Source organism: Poecilia reticulata, chromosome 6 (assembly GCF_904066995.2).
Source record: "Poecilia reticulata chromosome 6, P_reticulata-male-v2, whole genome shotgun sequence".
In the NCBI taxonomy this organism is placed as follows: domain Eukaryota; kingdom Metazoa; phylum Chordata; class Actinopteri; order Cyprinodontiformes; family Poeciliidae; genus Poecilia; species Poecilia reticulata.
Genome location: NC_088835.1, coordinates 21,599,424 through 21,612,044, shown reverse-complemented (window position 1 = coordinate 21,612,044; position 12,621 = coordinate 21,599,424). Strand labels below are relative to the sequence as shown.

General features: G+C 40.4%; 1 protein-coding gene across 1 annotated transcript in view; it reads right to left on the bottom strand.

Moving 5' to 3' along the window:
• igf1ra (insulin-like growth factor 1a receptor) overlaps positions 1 to 12,621 on the bottom strand; it is a 92,270-nt gene that overhangs the window by 13,453 nt on the left and 66,196 nt on the right. Inside the window, exons 6-19 of the mRNA XM_008412387.3 lie at positions 11,997 to 12,205; positions 9,092 to 9,218; positions 8,708 to 8,943; positions 8,458 to 8,625; positions 8,125 to 8,329; positions 4,550 to 4,836; positions 4,322 to 4,464; positions 3,594 to 3,759; positions 2,950 to 3,052; positions 2,689 to 2,759; positions 2,351 to 2,580; positions 1,693 to 1,797; positions 919 to 1,078; positions 586 to 715 (exon numbers count right to left, since the gene is read on the bottom strand). Of these exons, the coding sequence (XP_008410609.1) occupies positions 586 to 715; positions 919 to 1,078; positions 1,693 to 1,797; positions 2,351 to 2,580; positions 2,689 to 2,759; positions 2,950 to 3,052; positions 3,594 to 3,759; positions 4,322 to 4,464; positions 4,550 to 4,836; positions 8,125 to 8,329; positions 8,458 to 8,625; positions 8,708 to 8,943; positions 9,092 to 9,218; positions 11,997 to 12,205 (2,340 nt within the window). The remainder of the gene's footprint in view (positions 1 to 585; positions 716 to 918; positions 1,079 to 1,692; positions 1,798 to 2,350; positions 2,581 to 2,688; positions 2,760 to 2,949; positions 3,053 to 3,593; positions 3,760 to 4,321; positions 4,465 to 4,549; positions 4,837 to 8,124; positions 8,330 to 8,457; positions 8,626 to 8,707; positions 8,944 to 9,091; positions 9,219 to 11,996; positions 12,206 to 12,621) is intronic.

The window sequence follows — 12,621 nt, the reverse complement described above, 5'->3', positions numbered from 1 at the left end:
TAACATCAAAGAGGAGCAGGATGTAGTACACATGATGTGAAGGTGGGTTTGTGGTGTAAACACAAGCTCTCATTTGTGAACATCTGGAGCAGTTTATACCCACTCTTGCAAACTAATCCGTGGGACACTTTGAGTTGGGGAACAAAAACTTGCAGGGGAGCTAGTAAACAGTGAGACTGCTACAGAGGTAGGAAAAATGTGAGATTGCTGTAGGCTCAGAAATACAAAGTAAAAAGAGAAAGAGAGAGAAAGATGGTGTTTTGTAGAGCGGAAGGAATTTGTAAAGAGCAATCCAGCAACCTAAACAGAAAAAAAAAAAAAAAAGATTTTGATGTTTTGGAAATACAAGCTGTCATGGCAGGAAACTCGTGTTCAAACTCTTGAGTGAAAATCTTGTAAAGAATCCTGGCTGTGAAGTGATCTGTAGGTTTATACAGTTGTGACCCCACAGCGTGAACAGTTTTAGAGTATTATCCAACACAAAGAGAAAATATGCAGGCGGCTTAAGGCCCCCGGATTGAAGCAGGTTCATACATGTATGAAGGAAGGCAGCCTCGTGTTTGTGTGAGCGGTTTGTTCCCGTACCAGACATCAGACATTGTTGTGAAGACGCCATCTTTCAGTGACTCTGGAGACATCCAGCGAACTGGCAGCAGGCCCTTTCCTCCTTTTCGATAGTAATCCGTCTCATAAATATCTCTGGTCATGCCAAAATCTGATGGAAAAAAAAAAAAACAGGTTGGGTGAGCCACTACGTATCTCTTCAGAGGAAACTCATAAAAGCAAAACATTTTCCCTCTCACATCCTCCCTCTTTCTGTCTGTCTGCATTAAGACTCCACTGCCTTAGGCATTCACTTAGAATCAGTTCAGCCTTGAGCAACCTGGGAGAGGAACACACAACATTTATGAAACCCACCTCCTATCTTCACCGTGAAGTCCTCCGCTACCATGCAGTTCCTGGCAGCCAGGTCTCTGTGGACAAACTTGTTGGCGTTCAGGTAAGCCATGCCGTCTGCAATCTCCCCCGTCATCTGGATCATCTTTTTCAGCGGGGGCAAGACCTGAGAGGTGGTGTTCTGTTGCGCAGCAAGACGAGAAGATGAGGAGACCTCATAAGCTGGCCGAATGCTTTTAACAAGATTAGTTTTATCCATTTAATTAGGCTGTTTTCAGAAACTTAAAAGTAATTTCATACATATATCCACAAAGTCTACATTTAGAAAGCTTCTAATATAAATATAGTTCTGATCAGAATGGTAAAATAAGCCCTGTAATGTGCTGTCCTTGTTTTAATGCTTTATTAATGCCTTATGCTTCCAATACGCAAAAACTCAGATTATAAAGAACGTTAAATACAGACAACTAACTTAACAAAACAGCAAATTAAAAAAAAAAACTATCTTTCATGGCTTTCTTTCAAAAATGGAATCCTTCTCGCAAATTTTCCACAAAGGCCAACGTTGATGCCACATCTAGTAGCTGTCCTGTCAACAAGATTCTCCGGCCTGAGCTCTGGACTGGTGTGTCATAAGCGCTTAATAAAATCCATTGACGACCTTGATTGTGTGGTAGAAAAATGTAAAACAGTATGATTTTCATTTCTTAACCAATGTACTAGAACAGATTACCTTCTGGCCCCTGGTTTTTGTGTGAATGCGTTAGTGTGTGTTTGCTGGGAGACGTTGCTTACTTCGTTACGAAGAGAGCGGAGGTGACTCTTGAGATCTCCGCGGGTCATTAGCTCCATGATAACCAAGGTTGGTTGTCCCTGAGAGACCACACCCAGCAGCCGCACCTGCACGTTAACAGCAGCAGAAAATAAGTCGGCTGCACAAATTCAGAGAAACCAACATCATGTCACACAACTAAAATATTCATAATATTGTAGTGGAATTGTAGTGCACACTTAAGAAGCGCACTATTTATCTTTAACTAGCTGTGAAGATCACAAAGGGAAAAACAAGCTTTTACATTATTCAAAGTAATTTAATTATAGAGTGCTTGACTTTTTATCAGTGAAACACGAACAGGAACCCGTGGGAGCAGCGTTCTAAAAGGGGAATCTTTACCACTTCCATTTAATGCGGTTAATGAGCCCGTGATCACATTGATGCGAGAATGTAAAGAATCTCCAGGAGGCAGTTTCTTTGCCTCGGGCTACAGCTGCAGAGAACTACAAGCTCCAAGCTCCTCCTGCCCTGCTGGCCCCTCTCTCCGTTTGCGTACATGCAGAATAATTAGGAAGTAATGATAATGGTGAGCACTGTGCCATTTCCCGATCCATTATGAAGTTATTCGTATCCATCTGTCTGTGTTTTTTCAGCTGTTTTATCACAAGTCCACCTTACCACATGATGACAGTTGAACTCTTTCATCACGGACGCCTCGTTCAGAAACTCTATCCGCTCCCTCATGCTTGCTGACTCGTTCACCGTCTTGATCGCCACCCGTGTCTCAGGTTCATCCTTGATGACGCCTTTGGCTGTGCCTTCGTACACCATGCCAAAGGAGCCCTGCCCCAGCTCCTTGTGCATGGTGATCTTTTCCCTGGCCACCTCCCACTCATCTGGAGTGTACACTGTCGCAGCAAAAAAAAAAAAAAAATCATACGCCGGGTCAACCCAACATGCACAAACATCCAAACAGTACAGCTGAGAAGTCGGGGAAAGATGTTTGACATTCTTACTTTCAGCTGCACTGATGTACTCTGGGTTGACAGATGCATAAAGGACTCCATTCCCAAGTCTGTTGTTGTTTCTGGAAACACAAGCCCGGCTCAGTGAGCTGACAAGCAAGGTTTGGTTTGCGATGCAATATTTAGTCCTCAATAGGACGTCTGCTCTTCCCCAAAGGGGGATCTAAATGAATACACCTATTAACTCTAAATAACATTAGTCTCATCATTACGCTTCATGAGCAATGCAGCTTAATAAGTGGGAGCACTTGCCTCTTTTTGTTGATGATGAAGAGGATGGTGGTGAGGCTTGCGATTACGAGAGTCGCTATAATGGGCAGGATGATGACCAAGTAGAGAGTCGCAAAATCATCTCCTGAGAGACGGAATGAAGAAAAACAACAGCTGAATTTGGTGCATCTTAGGAAATTCTACATTTATTTCAGAAATTCAATTCAAAAAGCAAAACTTAATTCACTACAAACATAGTGATACATTTCATGAAAAAGCTATTGCAATAAAACACTTATTTTACATGAAAATCTCCAAATAAAACTGTGTTCATACTTGTTCTTTTTGCATCAATCACGGAACAGTGCAGTGATGCAGTGGTTTAGTAATGCAGCAGTAATGCAGGTAAGCTGCACAGCGCAGCAGATGGCTTGCCTCCCTAAATCTTCACTGACTGGAAATTTCACACTGAACCAACCAACTTGGATTCTGTGCCTCTACACTCTTCATTAAGACTCTGAAATCTTGATTTCAAAATAAAATTATAAAATTCAGACCAATGAGCAACAGTGTAATAATTCTTCTCATTATCACAGGTAAGATAGTTTTGACATTAAAAGTTCTGGACAGGGAATTCTACTGGACACATGCACACATAATCTTAAAATGTTGTAGTGTTGCTTTACGTTTAGGCGGAGGCACATAGAAGAAGATGCTCTCTGTCCATGAGCCGTTTCCTGCCAGAGACGTGGCTCTCACTTGAGCAGAGTAGTTCCCGGAGCTCAGGATCGTCAAGCGAACTCCGTTGAATTTGTGGTACTGCTGATGCGACACACATTTATGCTTCTCAGGCTGGGAGAAAAGAATTCAACAGTGGTTACTTTTCATAAAACACACTGTTTTACTGTCTCAGCATTCTGATTCACTATCACGTTAAATTATTTTTGGACCTTTATTTTTCACTTTAGAGCATAGTGTCTGAGACAAAACAAATGTTCTACGTATATCAAAGTTTAGGTTCTGGAAGACTGATTTGAACAGTGGTTTAAGTTTCAAGTACGGTGGAGGATCTGTGTAGCTATGGGCCTGTTTCTCTTCCAAAGTCCCAATAAACCTTCACAAAGTGCACAAAGTTAAACACTTTGAAATACAACAAGACTTGAAATAACATTGGGTGACCCTCTAACAGAAACAGTAAATGGGATCCAGGACTGGAGGATTTAGGAAAATAAACAAAAATGAAAGTTGAAAGATCACTCACTGTGTATCCTACAACTTGCGAAATTTTATAGGAGATTAACAGCTTTGCTTAAAGGCTTTTTCCACATCCTTATCAAAGGTGCCACTAAACATGGCAAGCAGCATACATATAGAAAAGTGTAAAGTGTCTGTAATTATACCCTGCCAGAATTACCTCATTCCCCAGACGGTACTTGATTTCATACATCAGAATAAGTCCGTTAGGCGAGACAGGCTTTGACCAGTGCAGCACCACACACCCCTCGGTCTTGTCACAAATTTCATAGACAACCTTCCCAGGGATGTCATCTGCTTTGGCTGCCAAACATATTTACACACACAAAACAATAACATAACTATCTTTAGATTTCTCACGAAACTCACGAGGTCGTTCTCTCCTTACCGGCAGGTTTAGTCCTAGAAAAAATAAAAGCTCCGATGCTGCAGTTGAAGCCCAGGTCCTCGTTGCAGGCGTGGATTTCAATAAGGTACAAGGTGAAAGGCTGCAGGTCAGAGATTTCTAAAGATCCTGCTAAGGTTCTGTCTTCGAGGAAGGGATACTCAATGACAGGAGGGATGACATGTGTGCTGTTATCCCCTGAGCCAAGTGTTGTATTGCCCTGACTGCTGTCGTGAAGCTGAGTGTGGTTAGCAAGACCAAAGAGGTCTCTGCGACGACGATCTGGAGGTCTAAAACAAAAGGAACAAAACATATGTAAAAAAAAAAAAAAAAAAAAAGAAGTTGGGCAACAACAACAACAAAAACCTTATAATTCCACTTACGCAATTGTGTTTTATTAACTACCAGTGTTTTATTCTTAAAGCTGAATAAGGTTTTGCCAAAGAGTGCTGGTACTATTGTTTCTATGGTCTGCAATGAGTCTCAGCAGTGCTGTGTTAAAGAATGAGGTCAGATGGATCATTGCAAAGCAGACAGAGAAAAAAAACATGTTTTTTCCACATTACATAAAAAACAATATGGAAAAAAAGATTGTTTGTGGACATGTAACAATAAAGAATAAAACCAGTCAGAGAAAACTGTCCTGACAGAGAATTTTTTAGTCTTCATTCCTAACGCCCAGAGCTCAGTTGTACACAGAATGTTACAGATTTTTGACTCTCGGTGCCAAAATTCAGATGATAAGCTGCAGAGCCTCCTGGAACTGCACATCATCACCACTGAGGGTGGGGAGGCGGTGACAGCTGTGAAGGCAGCACCATCGGTTGTACAAGACAGACAGCGGGACATTGAGTCCACAAGTTAAACTTGTACTGATCTCAGTTGAAATGGAGCAAAGAGTGATAAAGCCGAAACAAAAGGGCTTACAAATGATGGATCTACTTATTTTAGCCTCAAATGTTTATCAGCTTTCAAAAATGTCTGAAAAGAAAAAGAGTAAGGCCCAGTTAACTTGCTCGAAGCAGCAAAACATGCATAGTTCGGTGTTTATCAAACTTATTAAATGAATAAGTCATTAAATTTTACCAGAGGAGACACTCAAAAGCTGCAAATTTTTGCAAAAAAACAATTTAACGTTTGCATAAAGACTCAGATCAAATCAAACTGAAACATAGCCTATTTTGGAGATTTTACACAAAGAATAGAGGAAAGGTATTTCAGCTTGGACTTTTCCAAATACAGTACGTTATAATAACAAACAATGTTGTTTTACTGAGATTTTATGTGATACATCAACACAAAATAGCAGACAATTAAGTGGAATGAAAGTAATAGAGATTTTCAAAGTTTTTTAGAATTGAGTATTTGAAACGTGTTGTATGTTGTTGCTTCAGCCCTATTTGCCTTGAAACCAAAATCCGGCTCAAAACAGATCCAACACGCCGGCATAAAAGCTGGGACGATGCATAAAGCAGGGTTGAGTTTTGAAGCTGTATCTCAAACATCATACATCTCACTGAGCAATGCTTAATCCGTCATACTAAAACCAAGAGTAAACTAAACTAAGTGAGCTTACAAGAGGTGTGAAGGACAGCTTCACTTACAGGTCTACATTCCTTCTGATTGATGTCTCTTCAGCAGCCAGGCAACCAAACCCCAGCACACGAGTTTCGCTTTGCAATACACCACACATATAAATAAACCGATATTGGAGTGCAAATAAAAGCGTAGACAAGAGTCTAACTGACCCTGATTGACAGTCACTTTTAAAAGCAGAAACAAAGTAAAATAGGTAATAAAAGAATCATATAAAGTCAGCTAAGGTAAATATTCTTAGCTGACTGAAGCAGCTAGTTGCATTATTTGTTCTCCCTCCTCCTGTTTGGCTGATTATCGAGAGAAAGAGATTGAAACAACAAAGTTCAGACGGGGCAAGTCGTGATTAAACATTAAGGCTCCAGTGAGTAAAGCAAATTAGATGTGGCAGCATCCAGGAAATCCCTATCAATTCATCTGTATCTATTCATCACCACCCACAACAGCAGGTGATTACAGTAACTAAACGCTCCCGTCTGCCGATGACAGGTCTTTGAGGTCTTTGAAGCAGATACTGCCAAAGCATTTCTCTTTTTCATCCCGCCCGTCTCTCCTCCTGTAAATTAGTCTGCTAATGCTACTTTTCTCACTGTATATCTTCCCGGTGGGGACTCTTCCCCCTTTCATTTAAATTCCAGATGGACTCACTGTACATTTCCTGGCAGCTGTTTCACTCCAGAAAAAAAAAAAAAAAAAGCGTCTTAAACAAAGCAAGCATGCAAGAGGAGCCGTGGGGTGGTGGGGGAGGAGGAGGAGGAGATGTGTGTGTGTGCTAGGTGTGTGTGTGTGAGGGGTGGGGGGCGGGGGGGGTGAGGCAAAATGGAAAACATTTCCTCTCCTTTCTGTTTCTTTTTTTCGAGGACACTCTTTCCCCCCTCCTGGCGTCTAAACACTGAACTTTTGAAGAGAACAAAATCCTCCCGGATTTGGTGTAAAATAATGGTGGCCTCATTACAGAGGAGAGCCTGTGCACACTTTGGCTGCTCAAGGCGAATGATTTTATGTTTCTTAGAAGAGTAGAACTATATAAATCAAACAACGCAAAATATGTTAGGACTGCTCCATGTCCTAACACCTCCAAGGTCACACTTCACAACCAAAACAGCCTGAAGCCCTGAAGCGTGCTCAGGTTAAGCTCATTGGATCTACCCGGTTCCATTATGCTTGTTCAGCCTGCCTGCTTACACACAACCCCTTTTATTTCAATACCCCTTAGTGAAATCCAGTGCAACTAATTGTCTTCAGAAGTCACTAATTAGTAAACATGCATGAAAGAAAACTAACAGTGTGCCGTCTCTAGGGTTTTCTTGCTTTTTGATGGTGAAACTGAGGCAGAGGTTCACTTTCCAGCATGACAGCAGCCCTAAGCATACAATCAGAGCTACAGTGTTGTCTGAGTGTTAGAATAGTCCAGTCAAAGTCAAAACATAAAGGCACCTGAGAATCTGAGACAAAACTAGAAAAAATGTGTTCACAAAATCTCTCCATACAATGTCAATTGAGATAGTTTGTAAAGAAAACTAGGATATCTAGACAGGCACTATCTAGATGTGCAAATGAGATAGAAACATATCTCAAAACGACTAGCAGTTCTAATTGCAGCAAACTTGACTCAACTTGCTTCTAAATATTAGATGAACATAAAAGCCCGCCGTGGCTTTCAAATTTCTTTGGTGAAAATCTTTGAAGCTGATGTTCTGTCCATTTTTCAATGATACACCACATTCTGTTGGTCTATGAAATAAAATTCAAATACAATCAAATTTGTGTTATGTTTTAAGCGGTGTGAATGGTTTTGCAAAGCACACTATAAAGTACCTGTTCTGTTCTGTAATAGTTGAAAAAGCAACTGAAAATGTTTTAGAGCGCAATTCGTCAAGGGGGATCCAACCCCAATCCTACAGAGCTACTATCATGCAATTTAATGCATTCCTGGTCCACGTATCTTTCCTTCAACAACCAACAAGCACAAATAACCATACCTTGGAAGAAAGATGACATTATGGAGGAAGTTCTCAAAAGCTTTTAAAAAGTAGGGGTCATGCTTGTCCTTCTTCTCTTTGGGTGTGTTCTGGCAAGGACAGCACTGTTCCATTTTATCCCCAGGCAGGGTAATTTTTGGGGGGTTTAGGTGATCCTTCCCCTCTGTGGGCTCTAATGATGGGCTCCGGATCGGTAACTTCAGCCCTGTTTGAAAAGAAATACCAATGTGGAACGACCTTTAGTAAAATTCAAATACAATCAAAGAGACTTTCAAGTCTCTCAAGTTCAAACAGCAACAACATGTACATTTCATAGGATTTTTGTGTAATAACCTTTGGAGCAGTAGTTATACTTGAAGAGCTCCCGGTCTTCATGCTGCCGCTGCCAGCGCACCAGGTAGTAAATGTGATTGCCGTTGGGAAAAACTGGAGGTGACCACTTCACTAGCAACTTGGTTGAAGAGTTGGCATATGCGTGGGCATCTTTGGGCACGGACGGCACTGTAACAAACCAAAGTCATGATGCGTGAGGTGTCTGTGACGATCACTGAAAAACACAAGAAAGACTGCTGTTCAGACTTACGCGAAGGTCGCGTGCGGATATAAATGATGTCGCTCTTCGCCCCGGAGACGTGTTCGTCCTTCATCTGCAGGGCGGTGGCTTTCACATAAATGGCGTACTGGGTCCAGGGCTTGAGAGATTGAAGAGTAAATTTGGGATCTGTGTTTTTGTCCTGTGGAAGGTCCACGTCCACCATGTGCCAGCTATTGGAGCCACAGCCATCCTGGCCATCAAACTCTGTGATATTCTGGGAAGGTCTGAAAGAGAACCGATTCAAACGAAAGGCTTTGGTACAAATCTGCAAAACGTCAAATTAGAATTTGGCAATCTAAAGTCATGATGCATCCTGTACAAGCCGATGTGTCATGAGGGGTTTATTTTTATATGAGTTTGTTGAGCACTTACGACTCCTTGTAGTAGACTATGAAGCTTAAGAGATCTCCACGGTCGGACACTTGGTAGCGTTCCCATGTCAGCGTGATCGTGTTGCTTGTTGTAATGTTAGACTTGAACTTCAAGGTGTGACTTTCACCTGTAATGACATAGCAGACCCCCCCCCCCGTGAGACAACTTAAAGGGCAATGTGACTTGTTTCTCAGCTGTTTTTCTCAAAAGTCTCAAAAAAGCAACAAATTATCATAGCCAGAACTCTGCACTAAAGAACAGAACCGCTCTTCATCTGATTAAAACACTGTTTGCAGTACAGCTTGGTCACTTATCTGTAGTACCCTGCAAAACATCTACATTCAGAGAAAGATTAAACTGCTGCCTCACACTCCACAATTTTTAAATTGCCCGAGTCAACTGGAGCTTTGTCAAAGGAGCCTTAAGGAGACTGCAGCAATAGCAATTGTAGTATTTGCAAATAATGAATATATTACATCAGCTCTTCAAATTAGAACTAAGCAACCATGGAAAATAAAATCACTGCTGATGAGAAGTGCATTGGATTTCACACAACTGGAGGAGAAAAACACAAATCTAAAAAGCATGACACAAGCACACTGTAATTTAGATGAACATGAACTTTGGCTGATAAAACAACACAAGGAAGAAAACAGATGTGGTTGTATCTATTAATTTGGGACCAAAAACATCTTAAATTGCAGGGCGTTTTTTTTTTGTTTTGTTTTGAACAGCTGAATATAGCTGTAATGAGTTTGGCTCCGTCTCAGTTCATGTATGGCAGCCGACAGGTTGTTGTACAACCCAAAATTATTTACGTGCCTCTGTCTTTCTTTAAAACAACAGGGAAAGAAACTGGACGAAAAAATAGTTTACTCGATGCAAGCTAGCTAGCAGCTAAGCAAACCAAGCTGATTGCTCTGAAAAAAAAAACAGAAAAACCCTTGTTTTAGTTAAAAGCAATGCAAACCAAACAAGGCATATTATGAGAGAAGAAATTAACTAATTAATTAAAAAGAACTACGTCTTCTCAGGTTTGTAGTTTTAAGGCAGTATAAAAAAAATTTAAAAAACACATCCTCCCTCGGATGATACCTAGTTTAAATAACACGCTATTTGCTCACATAAATTCATCCAAACATGCTTTCTCCATATATGATATGAAACTTAAATAAAGGCAAGAGAGCAAAAATCATTGTGTAGGTTTGAAGAAGGATCTAGTCATTTTGTCTCAGAAACCTTAAAGACAAGGATCAGGGAAAAGTTCTCAGACAAGAACCTTCTTGAGAGAAAAATCTGAATCACCTCACCTTAAGGCTTATTGGTTAAAGAAAAGTCATAATCACAATAATTATATTGAGCGTCAACTGTTGGAAATATTAGTTTAATTATGCTAGTTTTAATGCTAGCTTTAACTTTAGCGCATAGTGAAATATTAGACTGACCCTGATTGTTTTGAGTAGGCCTCAATTTAGGTTAGATTTACACTCATTGTTTAATCAATATTAACTTAATTAGTAGAACTTTTTTTTTAGATATAATGATCACGGTTTGATTAAAATTAGTCTAATCAGTAGTTTATTTTATATTAGATCACATTCTTAAGAGTCTATAAATCATATATTCATTTGAAAATGTTTTACACATTATAACCAAAGGAGTTGAAAACTAATCAGAAAATGTTGAGTGTAACAGATGTTTTGGTATTGAAACTGCTCATGTCTGTTTTATAAAAGTTTGAAGATATTATATGAAATGTGTGCTAATTTTTATAATTAAAATCTGCTGTTTGATGCACTGGGTCAGAGGTGAGGTCAGCAGAGCTCTGTGCGGTTCAGGAACCAATTTGAGGCCGTTTGAAATGAGAAACACAGATAGCTGATCAACTTTGGTCAAGCTTTCTTGAGTAAAAATGTTTCTGTATGAAAATGAACACATCTATTGTTCCTGCCTTGGGAAAGTGTGCAGGGAGGACAGCTTAGACAGTGGATAGATCCATCCCTTGGCCTTGGTAACACCTGCATGGTCTCTGGCATGCAAACAGCAACACGGGCTGTTTGAGATCATCTCTAAACTGTTCGTTAGACGCATCAGACAGTAGAAACATGCCTTGATATAAAAGTAACTGAGCTAAAATGGCTAATCAGATCACTGAGGTGGAACTGTCTAAACACACACAGTGGTCTCCGAAGGCGCGTCTTTGTATTTTTCTAAGGTAATTAATTTCTTCTTTGTGGCTTTGGTTTCTGATGATTATGTTGAGCTGTTGATGTGATTTTTATGCACTTGATAGTTTGGATGAAATTCTGGATGATGGTGAAGTTGAACAGTGACTGTTTGTCTTTATGGTTTCACTTTTACACACGACATTAATGGACCTGGGGAGACGAGATAACAACGAGCAACAGGTAGTAAATATCTTGCGTTCTCAACACAACCCAGATTTCTCACAGTGTTAGAAAACACTGCATTGCAATTCACGAACCAAGCAAGGGTAGAATTACCGAGAAAAACACCCCTAAATGATTATTAACACTAATTATTTTGAGCTGTTGAGAGTTTAAATTGAAACTAAATTACAAATTTGATTAATTGCACAGCTCTAAGGCAGCTTGCTGTGGTTATAAGCCAACCTAAAATCCTTTTAGCCTTAGCTTTTCAGTTATAACATTAGCTAATGTAAAACAGGCCAGAAGTTTAATCTCTGGTGTTCTTGTTGATCTAATAATATGGATTACTTTTTTAGGTTCTCCAGGTCACAGAAATGTGCAGAAACACTAGAATATCCTGTCATGTATGCCTCCTTTAAATAAATCCTACAAAATGAAAATATGGCTCTGTAAGGAGACACAACATGACATTTTTAACACATTTTTTTTTTTACTTAAGCAAAATGTTCACTCACAGCTGGCTCTTTCACCGTTGTAGCGGAAATCACCCTCTTCTGGCTTTACAATTATGCCCGTTTTTTCCCACATGGCGTGAATCTCAGACTCGCAGAGCTTCGGGTTTCCACGGAAGAAGATACGCCCTGCCTGAATAGTCAAGTTGTGCTGGGTCCAATTCCACAAGGACTGCAGATTCTGGTTGTTGACGGCGGAGAACGAATATGTGCTGATAATGAGAGAAGATAAGCAGACGGTCACAAACATGTTGCAACAAGTTGTTTTTCTTAAGCAACTCTTGTGTAGCAACGGACAGTTCAAATGGTTATTAAATATCGTTAAGTGTAGCAGTGCTGTGCACCAAAATGGGAGAGCATAAATGTGTGTCTGCCTAACAATGAGCGTTGGTATGACACTGTGTCATGTCAACACCATTAGCACCAGCAGTCCAAGCATAAAGCCTCCAGAGGGAAGGGAATGTCTGCCATCCTCAACAGCATTCCTTAGAGAGAAACTTAACACCGGGAGAAATGATAACAAGAGGGACACAAGGCTTTCCCATGACCCCCTCAGCTAAAGAAAAAAGTTCTGCTTTGGATCTAAGGCTGCTGCTGATATCCAAGTACAGACATTAGCAAACCTGAA